At 47.7% G+C, this 19,571-nt stretch overlaps 1 protein-coding gene across 50 annotated transcripts in view; it reads right to left on the bottom strand.

Moving 5' to 3' along the window:
* The window catches only part of SORBS1 (sorbin and SH3 domain containing 1), a 220,463-nt gene that overhangs the window by 68,429 nt on the left and 132,463 nt on the right, over positions 1-19,571 (bottom strand). For 21 of the 50 annotated variants that reach the window (XM_048218695.2, XM_048218702.2, XM_048218684.2 and 18 more), the window contains 6 exons: positions 17,129-17,273; positions 13,321-13,350; positions 7,900-8,069; positions 6,328-6,391; positions 4,532-4,606; positions 4,151-4,213 (listed from right to left, as the gene is read on the bottom strand). In XM_048218695.2, coding sequence (XP_048074652.1) covers positions 4,151-4,213; positions 4,532-4,606; positions 6,328-6,391; positions 7,900-8,069; positions 13,321-13,350; positions 17,129-17,273 — 547 coding nt within the window. The remainder of the gene's footprint in view (positions 1-4,150; positions 4,214-4,531; positions 4,607-6,327; positions 6,392-7,899; positions 8,070-13,320; positions 13,351-17,128; positions 17,274-19,571) is intronic. The other 29 variants (XM_048218687.2, XM_048218698.2, XM_048218689.2 and 26 more) reach the window with 2 other exon arrangements.

Raw genomic sequence — 19,571 nt, 5'->3', positions numbered from 1 at the left:
GAATCTATAGTCCTCCCTGGAATTCTAGATCCCAATCCCCCGGACTGCACTGGAGAGTATCTTCTTCTTGGAGGGTGGGAAGGGTGGTCCCCTCCATTCCAGTGTCCTCAGTCCTGGCCATGTGTCAAATCACCTGGGGATATTTCTTAACTACATACCCCCAGATGCCGTTCCGGGAGAAGCTGGCACCTGGGGCTAGGGGTCAGAGAGCATCAGCCACAAACACAGAGTGCAGCATGAGGAGTAAAGGGATCAGAAGTGCAGAAGAGAGTAAGAAAGAACCCATGCTTGGGGGCCCCATAGATCTGCGTTTAAAACCTGGTTCTGCTGTTTACTATGTGATCTTGCACAAATTACTTAGCTTTCCTGAGCCTTACACCCTTTATTGAAGAAATGAGGACTTACCTCCTGGCGTCCCTGCGAGGATGAAACAAGGTAACAGTTGTGATGCACTCAGCATGTGAGGCCTTGTATTCAGTAAGGGCTCAATAAATGGTGGTCATGGCAGGCGCTGTGGTGGTTATGCTGCTGCTGCTGTTGCTGTTATTATTATTATTATTATTAATAGAATTATGCCTGTGAGCTGCTGAGGTCTAAGCCACCACACTGCTGTTTCCTAAAGCAGGAGGCGGGGGACAAGGCCGCAGCAGTGTGTCTGAGGCCTTTCCTCCCCAGCTTTGCTCCTCTCGCTCCCGCTCCAGGCAGACGCCACGGGCAGGGTGTCTGAAGACCCACCCTAGCAGTCCCTCCATGTCGGGGTGCAGCAGTGAGTTGGGCTGGCTCCGGTCGCTGTCAACAGTCCCTCTCCCCACCCCCCAGTCTTTCTGACCGGACATCTCAGATGCTACAGAAAGACATCTCTCTGACTTTAGGAGAACAGAATGGAATTTATAGACAAGTAGCTTTGGGTCACAGAGGAAGGAATGATGGGGAGGAGCGGGTGGGTCAAATGAAAGTTAGAAAAAAAACAAAGTAATACTCATTTGCTTAGCCTTACTTGAAAGTTATTCCCAAAGGATTTCTGGTAAGTTATTTTTGATAAGCTTTCTAGTGACCAGGATACACAGTGAAATTTCAAGAAGTCAGTCTCCTGAATTCATTCTGCTCCTCCTCAGTTCCCTAGTCCCAATCTCTCCCAACTACCTCATGAAACAAAGAGCAATCCACTCCTGTCCCACAGAGTGGTCTGAAAGATAGCAAAAGGATTAGTAGGGACTGTTCCCTGTTGGGAGTTTACAGGTTTCTTTCCAAGTATATTTTAAACTTCATGGATTAAGATGTGATAATTCTATTTATCTTCCGAAAGTCTGGTCAGGTTTGCTTTTTCATTATAGTTGGGGGTTAAAAAAAAAAAAAAAGGTTGCTAAGCCGGCATAAACTTTCCCATAGTCTTTTACTAGTCAGGAGAATCAGCTTTCAGACACTTAGAAATACTTTTTATATTGTATAAACAACTAGAATTTAGACAGAGGCAGCGGCCCTTAGGCTAGGTTTTGATAGGTTTATTGCAAATAATTCTAGTTTCAAATTCTGAGTTCAAGCAAAACAAAACAAAACAAAACAAAACAAAACAAAACAAAACAAAACAAAACAAAACAAAACAAAAAAACCCCAGCAGCAACAGCAGTTGCTGTCCTCGCAAAGGACAGACTCTGGAATGACAGCTCATATTGCTCAGTAAAGCGGGCTATTTTTTAATGCTCATTAAAATCTATGGGGAGAGCCCTGGCTAGGTGCTAATTTGTCCTTAACACCTTTCCTTGAAAAGCATAAATACTTCCCACGTTAAGAAGGGCGTGCAGAGCCCAGGGCCACCTGTCAGAAGCATGGGGCTGAGGGGGACCTACGAAAGCTCACAGACATCAAACCACAAGCCAGAGAGTCTCTGATTACTTAAAAAAAATGAAAAATAACAATTCTTTAAAGTGATCTAGCTCAAACATTTCCCTTATTTATAAAAAGCCTTCATATGATTGAATACAACCTTCAGCAGGAGCAGAGCGAGATGAAATCCACCCTATTTTTAAAAGATCTCCAGGGAAGAAGACTTCTTAGACGCTTGTGTTAAAGCCTAATCATCTTGGTTATTATGAATCTTTTATGTTCAACCTAATTTCCCCCCCTTTTTATCCTTTACAACAATTTCATCCTTTCTGGTCTTTGAAAATAAAAAAATATTAAGGTCTGCTTCCTACGTTATAGGCGACAAGTTACCGTATCATCCCTTACTGTTTATGTCTCAAGGCCAAATAACCCCAATTCCCTCTTGTGCCTGACTTGAAGTGTACCAAAAAGCAGCATCATTGTTAGCCGGGGTTGCTAGGTGTGACAGCTGATGACGTGGCAGCTGGGGGTATGAGGCCACGAAACCCCGTCTTCAGACCAACGGCCAGGCTGACCATGGAAGCTGCGGGCACTGTTCGCAGCAGGCCTATGGCATTCTTCCAGTCTGACGGACTCACTGTATTTCTCCACAGGACTTCTCCAGGTGGCCTTTCTCTGCTATGCCTTCAGGCTTGCCATGCATTTGTCATCTTCCCCAGAAGGGAGCCCAGAAGGGGGGTGCTGGGTTGGTGCTGGGTTCTCAAGGCCAAAGGAAGCACCAATCGAAAATCGCATTTAGTCAAAACCACCCTAAAAAAAAAATACCTGTCTCCCTCACTCAGCTCAGTCAGTTGTTTCTTAAGCAATGATTTTGGCTAGAATCAGCACCCCGGGATAAACAGACCAGGTTACTGCACACCAGACAGATTCGTGTTGGAAGTGAGGCGGTCGCTGATTATAATGAAATCACTAGCATTGAGTTGGAAGCCTGGGTTTGTTTGGTAGACTTCTTTGCTTCCAAACCCAGACATGAAATGGTTGGAAACCACCGACAAGCACATCAAAGGGGGAACCAAAATGGAACCTGGCATTTTAACTAAAACTGTATCTAATGCATCCCAGGGCGTCCTTTCATATATGAGAAGTAATCAGTAAGAATTTGGTGAATGAGTGAACGTACAACTTTACCAGTGACAAGAAGGGCTGTGGAGGACGATCTGCTGAACTAATTAGAGCAGAGAAATACCAAGGGGGCGGGACAGGGCCGCATCCCTAAAACAGAACTGTGGTACCATGGTCCAAAGCCTTGCTCATCAGCATTCTCCAGATATACACTGAGGACCTCCTTTGCACCAGCGAGCTTTCCTCTGGCCTTGCAGACACACACTCTTGCAACTGCCACCACTCAGGACATAGTGCAAGGAAGGGGTCTTGTCGAACCCTCTGATGGATGTGCACTTTTGAGAACAGAAGACATATCTTATTCATGGTGTGCTCAGTACTAACAACATAAGTGAGGTTCAGAGAGCCCAACATCTCATCCTAGAAGAGCATTTAATGAAATTTCCTCTTGTATACCCCCTTCCACATCCCTCTTTCTGGGTCACTCATCCAAAGATCAGATAATCTCTGGGACTAGGGTAATTCTCAGGATAGCGCCTTTAAGTTACCTTTTAGAACCTTCTTTGACACCTAGACTTTTTGCTCTTAGATACAAGTGTGACCATCCTTCCCAGCAGGTCCAAATTCCTAGCCAGCAATTTCATGAAACATTTTCTAGCTTGACCAAAACCTTTATTTTCAAGAGACATCATCTCCCACCATGAATGAATCTCCTACCTGGATATCTCTTTGGGAATTCCCTACCAAGGAGATATACCCTGAAGGTCCATGACAAGAGGGGCCCAGTGATGGGTTGTAGCACATATAGAAACTAGGTAATTCTTCTGTTGTTGACATTGGACCTGTCTATCCACTGCCCATCGGCCATCATGACTGCCTCCTGAGTCACTGCCCAGCCACCAGCACCATGTGACCACCCCAAACACTGGCAGCTGTTCCCAGAGCCCCACATGTTCAAAGCACTATAACCAAGCTATACTGGTTACCCCATTAGTCGTGTAAACTCCAAGGGAACAGTATTAAAATCCATCTGATAGACTCGGGTCATACAGTCATCGAGGAGCGAGACTACACCACAAAACACAAGGTTGGGGAGAAGCAGATGATTGGGAGACAGCCCGTTAGCCCCCAGAAAAAACCCCAAGGTGAAGAAGAAAGTAACAGCACCAGTACAAAGAGAGGCACATGATTTTCCTTTAATTACCTTCAGATTTAGGACTAGGAGTAGATGCTGGAAACTGGTAGGTAGGAGTGTAAGGACTGTCCTCTGTAGCAGAGAAAAGCAGTGGATTTTGAAACTACCCACCACGAAGTGGAGGAGCTGACAAACCCGCAATTGACTCTTTTGAACGATTACCTATTTTAGTGTTATTAAAGCACACAGCACCACACTTAATACGAGATTAATGAATTAGAAAGGCCTTATTTTAATACAGCAAATCATGCAAACGAGTGAAATAAAACTTTCACCAACCAAAAAGGACTATAAAAATAAAATCTAAAAGCCAAATCTTATTCCTATAATGGAACTATAAGAATTAATTTAAGGCTAGGACAACAGATACACTGTCTAAGTTTATGGTACCTTCAGAATTTTGCTGGATTTCAGGAAGTTCAGGGAATTGGTACGTAGGGAAATAAGGGTTTTCTTCAGGAGTGTCTAGGCAGAGGAACAGGTTTGGGAGAGAGAATAGAGGAAGATACAAATGGAGAGAATGAACGAATAGGGATCCACACACAGTTCAGGCTCCTTGAATTTTGGAACATACTAAGCTTCACTAAGTGATATGAAAGAAATTCAAATTGCTTTTAAAAATCCAGTCCTTTTGCCTGAATTACTGAGACACATCTAAAGAGACAATATCACTTTTCCTCTTGGACAAAGAATTACATATACACAAGGTCTAGTAAGTGAGAGGGATTTAGCATAAAGCTTCAAGCTTCCAAACAAACCAGTGGATTCTTAATTTTTTTCACATCTCTGTGTACCATTAGGGCAGCAGGTTTCATTTAGAACCTGTAATTTGGGTTGAGTTAATCCCTCTAACAGGAGAGAAGTGATGTTGCCCATGGGACCGAATAACAGACTATTCACATACGCACCTGTGGCTTGGCATTTGTGCTGCCAAAGCCAAGTCTCTGGGAGAGACACAGAGTGCTGGGGGAGATGGACATCGGATGAGGAAGTGACCAACAGAACTGACATCACCCAATCAGAGACCCAGCCTTTGGCGTCACCACCATGACTGAGCTCCTCCACCCAACCACAGTGGATCTACTCTCAGTTTAGAAACACTAAACACTGAACATCTCAGGATTTCAAAAGAGTTTGAAGAGAGGCACAGCCAGGTTCATTGTGAACATTGTAGGAGCTAATTAACAGTGATGTTAGCTGGCATCTGCAGCTAATCAGAGAGACCGGTTATTTGCGGCTTAGGCCGACACCGACCAGAATGCTCTTCCTTTGCCTTCATGTGTCATCTGGGCCAGGCGGCCAGACTGGATTTGGCCACAGGGAGCGACAGGATGCTCTGCCCATGGGAGGAGTGGTACCCTTCCCGCGGTGTAGCTGCATCCCTGCCGATCAGCTGACTGGCAGCACAGGCGGAGGGGAGCTGGTGGGTTCAGGAGCTGCCTGAGCACTGGCCTGGGGCTCTCCCACCATGCTGGATCACTGCTGATAGCCCAGCGGGCCCCTGATTCGGAAGCGCTTCTCTTCAAGCTTGAGCGGGCTTTGGTGTGTCAGCTCCTGACTGACTCTCAGGGCTACCTGCCAAGTGCTGGCTCCCAGCTGGGGAAGATTATTTTTCATTTTAACCATGCATTCTACTTCATAAGGCAGAATCTGCTCTCATTTGGACCCTGCAACATCCCTTGGAGGAAGGGAAGAGGGTTGAACACAGAGAGGAGGTATGTGACTGGACCAAGGTCACATGAGTGCTTAGGGGACTGAATTCAGGTGAGACCAGTTTTCTCCACTCCCGGTTCAGTGCTTTCTCAACTTGCTCTGCCTACAAGGCAGTCATGGGCTGACACGGGGGGCTGCACCTAAAGCTGGAAGCAGATGGGAGTCAGAGCTGCTCACAGCCCGGGCAGGCAGATGCTGGAGCACAGGCACAGTGCTGGGCTCAACCTGCTGCGTCCCACAATACCTAGGAGGGAGGACTTGAGAGCTGACCTCAAGTCCCACATGTGAGGCAGAGCGCAAGCGTTCCCTCCCTGCTCTGCTCTGCAGGTGTATGGCTGGGCTCAGGCAGGCTGGTGCCCAATGAGTTGAGCGTAAGGCTCAGTCTTCGGACAACCTAGCAAAGCAAGTTTAAGTCCTCACCACCACAGTCAACATACGAACACAGCATAGCTTCTACAAATGAAAATCAGTACCTCTGTTTAGTTTGTGGATCTGTTTAAACATGGTCTTGTACCAGTCTTTTGATCTCTCGGTGTTCTAGAGAAAGAGGCAAAGAGTAAAATAAAATGGAAATGTCAACACACTTCAGAACTTCTATGATCATGAAATCACAATGGAAAGTGACAACATCTGAGATCAAAACTCACGTAACTCTATACGTCTTGGTGATCCCACATATAAATCTTCATTAAAAGTGCAAAACTTTTGAGAAAGAATAGCCAAACCAAGGGGCCCCGGGGTGGCTCAGCCGGTTAAGCGTTTGGCTCTTGATTTCGGCTCAGGTCGTGATCTCACAGTTGTGAGATCGAGCCCCATATCGGGCTCCACACTCAGCAGGGACTCTGCTTCCCTCCTTCTTCTCCCTCTGCCCCTCCCCCCACTCACGTATGCTGACTCTCTCTAAAATAAAATAAATAAAATCTTAAAGAAAAAAAAATAGCCAGACCAAGAGATTCAGACTCTGCCTCACATGACAGTTAGGGGTGTGGGTTTGGGAGTCGGAGAGACTGCTCCATCGCCCACAGGTTGTACAATCCCGGGTAAGGACCGTAATCACTCTGAGTCTCTGTTTCCTCGTCTATGAAATGGTAATTCTATCCGTGTTCACCTTGTGGAGTGAATGATGGTTGACAGAGTGAATGATGAGACTGCGCAGTCCGCAAGCGGTGGTGGCAATGACTGTCTGTCACAACTCCCTTTCCACTTATCACTATTACATACTTAGTGTTACTTAGGACCAGACAACAGTTCTTCCAAGGCTTAGCCCATTGCTGTTTCTCCTCCCCCAAAGGGACACAAAACCGTCCATTCGTTACATGGAGACCATGGAGAAACATACTGCAGCTAGTGTTCTGAGGGGTTCATGGAAAAAAGGGGATTCACCCTATTCCTGCTTCAAAGGCAGGCTTCCCTTGAATTCTGTGGGGCCTGCAGAAGGCTGGCACGCCTGTGCAGAGGGGGACAACTGGGGCAGCCTGAATTCATTCTGTGGCTCCTTTAGAGCTTCTTGCTCACTCGGATGACGGGAGTATCTCCCATCCCCCAAACAACTTCTACCTGAACTCATCAACAGGGACCCTGAGCCCCCCAAGGCTCTGTAATCCTAGACCTACAACTTCCGAGCGTGCTCCCCAAGACAAAAAAGGGAAGCTGGGAGACACGGCCCACAACGTTCTCCCCTTGAACACGCACCAGCCCAAGCGTCTCAGAAATTCTGCTGCAGAGAAACCGCTCTGCCTGTGTTCCACCCTGCTTTTCCCTCATAGTCACCTGAACCCCAAACCCTTTTCTCATGAGACTTATTAACACCTCACGTGCTTTGGGGAAAGCTGCTGCACTCTGAACCCAGGACCAAGGTGGGACAGGAGGCCAGAGCACAGCTCTGGGAGGCTCTGCGGCCCTCAGCGGGTTTGGAGAGTGGGCAGTGGCGAGGATTTCCTCATGAGGCCTTTGTCAGCCGCAAGTAGGGTCGCATGCACTCGGGTGTACACGTGTCACCAGTGTAAGAGGAAGCCTAGGTAGGACTTATGGGTCAGCATTCGTACCCGGAGTGGGATGCCCACTTCATCCATGGAAACATTGCTCAGGTCCTGAGCGCTCCTAGCCACCCGCCTGTCATCCTTTGCCTTTTTTTCAGTAGCCCTTCCAGGCGAGGTGGGTTTCTCCTGGGTGGGTGCCAAGTCCTGCTCTCCCACTCTTCTTTCTGAGACAGGATCTGGAAGTGAGAAACAGTCATTAGCTCAAGCAGCGCTTCTGGTGGCTCTGAAGCAAACAGCCCCCAAACAATCCAGCTGGGGGAAGTGTGTTTGCTCACTCCCAATAGAATGAGTTTTACTTAGAGCATGGGCTGGCAGACTACTGCCTGGCCACCTGTTTTTGTAAAGTTTTAGTGGGACATAGCCACACCCATTCGTTTGTGTATTATTTATGGATGCTTTCAAGTTACAGTGGCAGAGCGGAGTAGCTGTAACAGAAACTACGGCCAGTGAAGACTGAAATATTTATCATCTAGCCCTTTAAATCGCTAAGTGCACATTAGAGTTGACGTGATTCAGGACCAGAGATTACAGAGAGCGAATAAACAGACCGGGTGTGGTCTACAGATTGTAAAATCACTTCGTACACTCTGTTATTCCAGGCCACGTCACTTCCTGAGGGAAGGCACTGCGGCTGTGCATGACAGGTCCCGTGGCCGTGGGGGTGGACCTCTCAGAATGCGGGCCTTCAAGGAGCTGATGGCCAGCAGGCAGAAAGCGCAAGACAGCCAGAGATGAGAATGCAGGATGACCAGGGTGGATAGAGTCCGCATCAACTTAGCTGAGGGATTTAGGTTCAGGGCTGATGTCTCAGAGGGAGCCACCCAAACAGCAAGTGAAGGGTGCCCCCGTGGAGGGAACGGCAGCCGCAAATGCCAGGAGCTTCTGAACGACCCGGAGCCACACGAGGGCCAGGCGCCGTGCTCAGTTCTTCATATATGTTATCTCAGTTCATCCTCCCAGTAACCCTAGGAGGAAGAAACTAGTATCTCTCCATTTAAAAAAAAAAAAAAAACAGTTAAAGGCACCAAGGCACAGAGAAGTTCAAGCGACCTGCCTAAGGTCACACAGCTGCCATGTGGCCACGCTGGGATTTAGACTAGGGACACCTGACTCCAGCGGTTCTCTCTGAACCACACCCTGTCATACTTCCCTCCAAGATGGCACCAAGGCTTCAAGCCTGGCCTGATCCAAACAGAAGTTAGTGAAGGGCCTGGGGTGGGGAAGGCAGGGAGAGATGGCTGCTTCCATTCAGACATGGTAACTCTGACAGTGAGACATCCAAGCAGAAATACCCTCGAAGAAATCAGGCAGCAGAGCCCCTGGTGAGGGGCCCTAGCCCAGGAGTGTCATTCCCAAGCCATCAGCATTAAAGCAACAGAAGAGGTCAGGGAGGAAAAAGTGTGGGTAGAGTCAAGGGCTGACATCACATGCTGAAGGGTGTCACAGGGACAGGCTGAGGAGCAAAAGGGATTCCGCCAAAGGATGCAGGAGTTATCAGAGGGAGAGGAGATGAACCAGAGAGGAACAGTGCAGCGTCACTGAAGCCGGAGAAGACAGAATTCCAAGAAGTGGGTGATTCAACCCATGAAAGGAAGGAAAGAAGAAAAAGAATCCAAAGCAGAGAAGGGGGCATTCGATTAGGCAAAAGAAGAGTCATGGGATCACTGGCAGAGGGAGCAAGTTTCCAAGGGCAATGGGGTGGGTGCCAGGCTGCAGAGAAAGAGACGAACATGTGAGCAGAAGTAGGGAAGGAACCAGGGAGGGGGTCAGCATGCAGACAGACTACGGCAGATGGCAACCAGGGAGGTCAAGAGGTTAGGGGTCCAAAAGTTTTAAGCCAGGGGAGTGTAAGTCCTAGCAGCGATGACCTCTCGGTGGGACTGAAGGGGAGCAAGGGGCACCTGGCACTCAGGCAGTGCTCAGTCAGGATCTGTTCATTGACCGAGGGAGAGCTTCTCATCTCTGGGAAAGGAAAGAGTGCAGACGGCTGGCTAGAGACTAAGATCCAGCGGAAAGGAGGGGCCCAAGGGCGCACTCGAGGTTGGGCCCGAGTCAGAGATGTCCCCGAGTGGAGGAGGGGCTGGGGAAGTGGGGACACACACATCAGCAGTCTCAGGTGCTACTACCTTCACAGCCTGCCTGCCCAGTGGGGTCACCCGGCCGGGCTTTCAAACTGACTTCTGAAACAAGTACTCATTCTGCGACCGCAGAATGGTTTCTAAATCTTTTGTGCAAGACCCAGCTCAGTGTATGCTTCAGACGACCCAATCCCTGGCATCACAGCCATGAGCTTTAAAGGATGTTAAGACCAGACTGGACTCATGGGATGAGTTCTCATGCTCCCAGGCAATTACAACAGGAGGCCAAGGATTTGGCACGAAGCCTGGAAGTGCAGGGAGATTTCAAGTTACCAATGTTTACCCTTAATATGGCTCTGCTGAGCATTTTCCTCCTGCCTGGAAAGACCTTCCTGAGTGTCACCAGGAAGCAGCAGGTGAGGCTTGAAATCAGCCTCACCTGCTGCTTGGAGGCGCTCACTCTCCTCACTCCAATGTCCCCTCTTGAGAAGTAGCAGCAGATCACAGACTTGGCATTCTCAGGGTTCCCAGACCCAGAGACTTTTTTTTTTAATTGTTAGGGGAGGTGGCTCTAACACCAATCACTTAACTGCAAAACTCAGGCTGACAGTCCAGTGACTTGTTCCAAAGCTGTCAGAATTCTTGGCTCCACAAAAATTAGCCCTGAATTATTTTAGTTTAGAAGCTTGTGATCATGTGATTCATGACTGAGTGGATTTCAGTGCACAGATAGATGAACCGCAGCCTCAAAGAAAAAAATGTGGTTTTTTACATAGTGAAAACCTAACGTGACACTTTCTCATATCAGGCAGGTGACAGGACCACCTTGTGACAGCCACAGGACAAGGGGTGCCTGCTATTTCTCACGAGGCAAATACTGATCCCTCAACAGGACATCCTGCAGCATTTCTTTCCAGTTTTCTTTCCAGTTTTTTGAGCTTTCAAAAGGAAGGTGCAAAGGGCCACAAAATAAGTGACAATGCTGACAACCTGGGACAGGGCCTCTGTGTCTGCGGGCAGCTTCCCTTTTCCTCACACCCAAAGCTCTGTGATGCCAACACCTCCCTGAGCAAGATGTGCCAGACCCTCCACCCCAGCCCTGACCCGTTTCCCTGCCCATCTCCCCAAGGCCCAAGGGAACCATGAGCTCGTGGTGGCCAATACCATGTGGGTCTCTATCCCTAATGACTCTCACTGAACAAGAGGCCCCATAAAGGCTCAATAAAAACCCGTTAAGGACTGGGGGGTTGGGGTGAGGTGGGTGATCTTCCCAGTATCATCACCCCAGGTATGATGGGCAAAGACCCACTGATGCTAGGGTCAGCCAGCTCTCTCTCCTTCAAGAGCTTCTGAACAGAATGGTGCTGCTTCAATAAAAACTAACATTTAGTGAGCACTTGCTTTATGTCCCACTCTATCAAACACCATTAGTGGCTCTGACCCCAAACTCAAGGAAGATGGAAACATTAGGCTTATTTTGGAGCCAAGGAAGTGGCCCTAGCCTGCCAGCCTGGTGGAGAAGCCTTAATACTGTGTAGTGCTTTCCAGTGTGCAAAGCATACCCCCCCTCCTGTCGCACACGATCCTCACACCTCTCAGAGGCAAGGACGGGGATTATCATCCCTGCTTCCCACAGCAGGAAACTATGCTGCAGAGAGGTGAAGTCACTTACCCGGGGACAAACGATGTCAATAAAAGGAAAGAGCCAGGACCAAACTGTGAACCTCCTAACTTGTGTCTGGGCACCTGTTCATCCATTCCACTGCTCCCTTCCAAATCCCAATGGCAGGAAGGCGTTCACAGGAGCTACCTTCGTCTCAGAGCCAGCCTGCTCTCAGCACCCTGGACTGGGGCCAGGGAATGAAGTGGGTTGGTGTGGCAGAGTCAGGAGGGGGCAGCAAAGGGCACCTTGTGCTCAACCACAGCCTGTCCTGTTCTGGGGCCAAGTCCTGATAAAGCTGAGAGGGTGTGAGAACCCCATGTTCTCCCCACCGGGCTCTCCACGAATCCCAAGGGCAGCAGGAGCAGGAAGTAACCCAGAAATCGTGAAGCAGCTGCTCAGGAAACGGTGGCTTCTGTGTATTCACCAGATCAGGGACTCCTGCCCCCGATTCACACGTGTCTGTACCCCCACCATGTGCCCATGTGACATGTGTGGCTTCTTCTAGAGACGACCTACTGCCTTCATTAGATTCTCCGACCGAGTCCATCACCAAAGAACTGTTACAAACCATCACACCACACTGTGGGCGGCTGGAGGGTAGCACAGTTCCCAGATAGGGCCACAGAGCCTGGCCCAGCGCCTGCTACAAAGTAGGCACTCAATAAAATGAGGAACGAATCAATGGGGGTGCCTGCTGACAACGGAAACTCATGTCTACCGAGCACCCAGGGAGTGCCAGCGCTCGGTGCTGGGCTGCTCGCTCGCAGAACCTATGTGGCACTACTGCGCTCCCCATCTGGCAGGTAAGAAACCTGACCTGCAGTTGAGATCATTAGCAGCCTGCCTAAGCTGCACCGCTGGGAAGCAGTGGGACCAGGACTCAGAGCAGAATGGCTACAGAAGGCCCTAAGGACATGGCGAAACCTTCCCATTCCTGGGCTTCCCCACAGTTCTGCCTACGTGCGGCCACGCTTCATCAGGGACTGAGCCCTGACACCTGATGTTCTAGCAGATCCAGGCCCACCACTGCCATTCTTGGTGAGACTTGATCCTTAAATGTGGTCAGTACACATGCAGCATCAGCATCCCTGGGGACCTGGTGAGACGTGCAAGTTCTCACCCATACGCATTAAATCCGAATCTCTGGAGCTGTGGCCTGGGAATCCGGGTTTTGGACCAGGTTTCCAGGAGACTCTGATGGCTGCTCACACCCCTTTCCAGGCACTGGGGTCTGGAGGTGTTCACCCAGGTCTGTCACACAGGGTCGTTAACCGGCATCTGGGCTTGCCACCCAACAAGAGAAGAGCCTGCCCACATTTCCTAACCCCCACCTGTCACATCCTAGGAGAGGGATTAGAAGCAACAGAAAGAGGACTTCTTCAGCGCGGCCTGCCACGAACGCGCCACCTAAGGCATAATTCTTTGTTCTTTTTTATTCAGAATACCCTGTTCTTACCCATCAAGGCACTGATCGCAGCTGCCCAGAGCCCGTGTACTAGCTGGGGTCACTGCCGTGGTATGCCTCCTCTGCCCCTCAGGCTGCAGGGAGGAAGTGGGACCGTGCCTGCTTGCACCATCCTTGTGGTCCAGCAACAAACAGAATCCCCAGCACATCAGAGGAACTCATCAGACCATGCTCCTCACACATCAAAGGTGTTGGCGTGTAAAGAAATATTTGGCACCTACCTGAAAGGCTACTGAGTCGTTTTTGCTGTTCTGTGATAAAAGAAAAGATATACATCGTGAGATTTACACAGACACGGTAAGGCCAGGAAGTCCTGCCAGAATCATGAGCATCCCCAAACTGGCGTCCTGACTGTCCCCTGGGCTTAGATCCCGGAACGTGGCATGGCCACCACACCCAGCTAAATGCCCGGGCATTAACGTGGCTTCTGTTATCCAGCTGTGGTGTCTCCAAGCTGCCCCCCCCAACATCTGCACCAAGATTCAGGGAACTGTTACTGTTTGCTGGTTGATTCCCTGTGGTTTCAAGGTGATTTGGTCATGGAAAGAGACCCTCCCAACTCCCCTAGTTTCAAGGGACCAGGACCTTATCACGACCCGAGTCTCAGTAGTTCTGAGAGAAACAACTGTCATCATAACCATGGCAGCTACCACCTCCCGAGAGCTCTGTCAAACACCAGACATTGTTTTAAGAGCTTTCGCACGTTAACACTTTCAATCTTTGCCATGACCCTAGCAGGTAGGGCAGGTGGGTGGAGACGCCTCAGATAAGCAGCACACACTACCCATGATGACACTGAACATCACAGGAGGGCCTAGAACCTGGATCCCCGACTCCTAGTGCGGGCTGCCTTCCAACCCCGATCGCCAGGCCACCACTTTTCCCCAACATGGATGGTCTTTCGCTTCCTCAGCCTCCTGGGCGCTCGTGGTGGGGAGGCCAAGATCTAACTTCTGAGAATTCTGTGTGTACGTGCTTTGGGATAAGCACAAAAATGACCTTTACCTTCCACGGCTGCTAAATATAAAGCAGCCACATAGATAAAAATAGAGCACTTGCCAGCCCCTGGGTGCTGTCATCATGCCCCTTGGCTGCGGCCCCACCCTCCCTCCAGAATCCATGTGGGCAAGAAGTAAACAGAGCAGCAGGGGTGCTTACAGCAGTGGGACAGCCTGTCCACCTCTGGATGCGGACAAAGTTCCACCAGCTGGACAACAGGAGCCCAGCCGAGCTCTAGGCTCAGCTCTGCCAGCAGCGTGCTAGGAGATATTGACCAATCGCGTAAACTCTGCCCTTAGTTTCTTCATCTGTCTGATCAAAGTGTCCACTAGACCTATGGTTCCCAAACTCCAGTCTGCCAGCCAGAGGCAAGGGCTTCCTCACCAGGCAACAGCAAATTTATTCAACTTAAAAGACTATGTTGTTCCTCCTTCTGGGATATGAAATGGCCTTTCTTTAATAGAATGACATGTGATATGGACAACAGCAGTTGTTTTTCAGGGGTGTTATTTACTATAGTTAGAAATAAGCAACCTTGGGGTAGTCTCCTGGCTGTTTCCTGTGACCATGAGACCCAGAGTCTGGGAGCCATGGAGCTCTTGGTCTCCACTGTGGTCTATGGACCAGAAGCACTGATGTGTCCTGCGAGCTGCTGAAAAAAATGCAGAATCTCAGCCCTGCCTCAAACCTCCCGAATACAAACCTGCAAGTACGCACTCCCAAGACCGTGTACAATAAAGACAGAGAAGCTCGGAGCTAGGGGACCCAGGCACCTCTTCAGTCCTGAGTTTTCTGGTTCCAATCCTCCTTCCAGACTGATCGTAAGTGATCTGGCCTCAGACATATGGTATAAATGTTGTGGAGAGGGGCGAGGAGCTGTGTGGTGAGTGCTAGGGCAGATGTGCAGTGCCCCCTCGTGTGTCTACAGTTGGGGGGCCTGGCTTGCAGAGACAGGGTTATTGTCACACTATGCCCGGGGGCCCACTAGGCAAGAAAAAAAAGGGAACCTTTTTTAGGATGACTAACCTAGAATTCCAGAAGTAGAGTAAAGTTACCATTCCCTCAGGAGACTTTGCAATAGTTAAGAAATTGTTTCTACGGGTACACTCTATGAGCACTGCTGCCAGGCTGGGTGAATTCCAAAACAAAGCCAAAAACACATGACCTAAACCCCACTGACAATCAGTAATCCAAGGCTAGGTGGCCAGGCGCCTCCATTCTCCTCCACTCTTCCTGCTCCGCCTCCTTAGGGAACATATGGTTTGCTCTTTAGGAGAAGCTATTTTAATTCCAAAAAATGAATGTACTTGTATCCTTTACTGAAGGATGTGTGATTCAGGCAGCACGATTCTAATCTTTAAACTCAAAGGGCAGGACTGCACAAAAGAGAAGGCAAGAACCGAAGGCATTTGGGCAAATAAGAGGAATCCATTTGCCCAGAGAAGAAAAAGAACTACAGGCATTTCTGTGCCCAAAGATGTCTCACTAGGTGTCATCAAAGGGACTTGGTGGAAGCAGCTGACATTACACTTGGCATTTCCCAAAAACCAAGTTGCCTTGGGAATAAATCCCATTTTTAGAGAAACCGCCTTTCCTTCTGGGAACTAACTTGCTTCTGTTTGGATTTTTTTAAATGAGTCATAAAGAAGTTCATAGAGAACCAAAATTTCACTTTGTCCTGCATTGTGGACACTGTCTGGGCAGAGAAAGCTATTGCCAGTAAGGGGTATGGCCCTTACAGAGAATGGGGTCTTACATAGGTGGGGGTTGGGACCCTTATCATCTTTGGAAGAACACAGATTCATGGAGGACGGTTTATATGGAGGCCATAATGAAAAAAAATAAAATTACCAAAATAACTATTTAAGATTCGAGTGGGAAGATTTTAAGTGAGAGGAAATGTTTCATTCATCTGTTTTACAAGTTAGAAGCAGGAAACAGAAAACTCCATTTAATATGGAAAACAATTAAAAATAGACTCCAGTTCCATTCTCGTCCAAGTTAAAGTGGGGGGGGGCTGGGGGAAATATGCAGTAGGCGAGCAGCGAGTCAAGAAAAGGAAAGGTTTGGTGCCCAGCTTTTTTGAAATTCAGACTAAAAAGCCCTTTCTGCTCTAGGAAACAGCTTGACAACTTTACACTTCACACTGAAAAGGATTTTTATGAAGGGAAAGTTTCTCTCTTTGTTGAATTCCAACTAGTAAAAACTTGGGACTTAGAATCATCTTCAGAAGTTTTAAAGCAGAAGGGTCAACAGATACAACTATTACCTCAGAGCGCTTCTGTTCTCTCCAAGATGCCCCTTCAGAGAAGGGGAAGAACCAACCAGAAGCAGCAAGAGAAACAACAGAAAACAAACAGCAGAGCTGTATGCGGCCACGTAGCATAAGGAACAAACAGCCACGTGAGCCTCACATCCCCAGAGGGTGCACCGAATGACAGCCCAGTGTGATAACTGCTGGCAGGAGTCAAGGCCAGTGAGTCACCAAGAAAAAGCTCAGTGCCTGCTTTAGAGGCACAAAAACACAGTTGAAATTTTATAAAGGTTTCCACCCATTATGCTTTCTTTTATTTTTTAATTTTGGTACTCAAAATTTTGCTTTCTAGAAAATTCACCATGTCATAGAACTACATGACTTATTAAGAGAGGTATTATTATACCTAGATTTTCCAGGCAAAGCTCTGATTCGAATGCTCATGATAAGGAGTTAAGGTGCACAGACTTTTCCCTTCTGTCTTTTCTTTCATTTTGGTGCTACCATCTGAAGACACCTGTGAACGCCCCAGGCACGGAACTCTCGCTATACCAGCGTAAGCAGATATCGGACATCATCCCAAATCAGGGGCCTGTCTCCCTGCTGTGGTCTATTCTGTGGGTCATGGGAGTGAGTACACAGGGGGCAGAAGGCCTCGGGGAAGGGCGGGGTTTGTGAAAACTTCTGTGGAATGGCAGAATCCTTGCCCCCCCGGAAGTCGCAGAACAGCTACATCGAAGCCAGTGAGCTGGGGGTGCTCTGTGAAGTTCCCTTACCTCGATTGTGTTGCAAGAGTACAATAGTAGGATTGACAATTGTCGTAGAAGGGTAGGCAGATGATGGCTTGCTAACTGGTGCAGAGATCTGGGGATCAATTCCAACGTGGGATGAAGAAACTTCATTTAGTAGAGGACCTGAATCCTGAAAAGTGAACACACGCTGTAACCAACTCTAAGTACATGAAACCTAATGTTAATGCTTTTTAAAAAGAAGAAATTTACAGCTTTACAAGGACCTTAATTATAAAAAGAAATGTAATCAATGAGACATCACTAATTCCAGTTAGAAGTTTAATCTAGAATGCTTAGTCTCTTTGTTGGTGTTAGTAAGGGTCCAGAGGGAAGGTGAGTGTTACTGGAAGTCTCAGCAACATCATTATTTTCACCTGGTAACAACTGTGGATCAATCCAGTTACTGAAAAAGGAAATTCAAAACAAAGTAGAAAAACATGCAAGACTCATGCAATTCCAAATGTGATCCAAGAATGAGAGCTGGTTTAAGGGAAAAATCAGGAAAGTTTAGTACACTTGTCTAAAGAAACATGAGACAATGTGAGGACAAGAAGCCATCGATGTAAAGAGTAGGGAAAAGTTAAGCATTGGTCCTCCCGGAAAGCCACTCTTGTTATTTGCATCACTCAATAACCTTACTAGCACTTGCTTCTGAGACTTGGATGTTATCCAGTTCTACCTGACATTTTTTTTCCCACTCCAGTATTGAGTGACAAGGATCTCTGAAGTGGTGAAGACTTATGAAAATCCTGACTTCAAAAGCCTGAGGTTTCGGCTATAAAATCCAATAGAATCACTACTATTAAAATTATAATTTATGATGGGAATGATGGCAGTCTTTTGAAAGACAGGAAGATAAGACCTCAATATGTAGGATATACATATAGTTTTCCTCTATCACACCTGTAAATCTTACAAAGTTTCTATTTTGGAATTTACAGACTTCCAGCCGGAATGTCATTCTTAAGGAGTCTGAAAGACAAGACTTTGATCCTTACTCTCCAGATGAAAGTATGGCTCAAAGCAATTAGTATGCTCCAGAGATCAGCTTCTAAGTACCTGTAGGACAAAAGCCATGCCTCTCTTCCTCATTTTGACTGCAGCACCTAGCACAACACCCTGCAGACAGCAGGTGCTTGATAAATAAACACCACCTGAATGACTGTAGCCATCTATTTGCAAAGGTGTATCTGAACAACTTTCGCAGCAAGAAAACACATGCCCATAAAAGAGAGAATGTGAGTATCAGGACCAGGGACAGCTCCTGACACACAGTAGGGGCTTCTGAAAGTGCCCTAATGTTGCAGCTGCTAGTTACCAGCAACAGCTCAATTTAGTGAATAAAATCTTTTCCCGAGCCTCGAGAGGCCTAACATGATTTGTTCAAAAGTGCTTCATCTCCATTTTTTCATTTGTAAAGTAGAAAAAAATTACATTTGTCTTAATATACTTCCTAAGTGATTTAATAAAGATAAATGATACATCTGTGAAAACTCTGCCATAATGCACCCAAGAAACACATACACACACAAAATCAGGCATGTGGCTCCTTAAGGTATAAATGCCTACTGTGGTGTCTGGATCATGTGAACACGAAGTATTCCATAAAATTTTATTCAGTGGCACAAGTCTTATTTCTGGAACATCACAAAAATGGCTCTTGAGTAAAAGAACCTGGATCAATTCACACGAATTTTCTTTTTTCCTCTTACTCTCAAATAGCTGCAGCTGGAGCAAATCTCAACTTGTGGCTTGGCCACCATCCCCAGGGGCTCCTACTCTTCTTGACAGTTCTCATTGACTGGAGGATTCCAAGCAGTTCCCTATGTCACCTTACTGTTACCTGGGGCCAAACCAGAAGTTATCAGGCCGGCTGAGGACTCCCCTAGAAGTCTATACCAAGCTGATCAGTCAGGTTTGAGAAACTGAGGACACTGTCCTAACTAACCTGTCCTGGAACACCTGTTAACAAAACTCAATATGAAAATCTAGATCTATACAGATGATAAATTACACAGTATACAACAAAACTATGCACAACTGTATACTAGGGCACTAAAAATATCTCTCGCTTTATACACTGCTCTAGAGAAATAGCCTGTGCCAAAGGGAAGAGTATCTATACCCTCCAAAACAAGAGCAGCTTCTCAATTCATCTAGAAGCTGAGTTGGGTGACAGAAACAACCTGGCATTTTCCTCCAACGGGGTTGAGTTGCAAAACTCCAAAGCCTCTGGGCCATGTTTGGCTGAGCCCTGACCTAAGTGTTGCATCTAGAGTTTTGAGAAGAGGATCCAGACCAGAATGAATACGTCCCCAGCTCTGGCATCTAAGTATTCTCCTACAAGCCAAAAAGAAGTTTCCCTGCTTTTTGCATGACTGGCTTCAGTTGAACGAACACTTAGAGCCAGTTTTGTAGGCACACACCT

Source organism: Ursus arctos, unplaced genomic scaffold, assembly GCF_023065955.2.
Source record: "Ursus arctos isolate Adak ecotype North America unplaced genomic scaffold, UrsArc2.0 scaffold_7, whole genome shotgun sequence".
NCBI lineage: Eukaryota > Metazoa > Chordata > Mammalia > Carnivora > Ursidae > Ursus > Ursus arctos.
The sequence above is the reverse complement of the archived record's forward strand: the minus strand, read 5'-3'. Positions and strand labels throughout refer to the sequence as shown.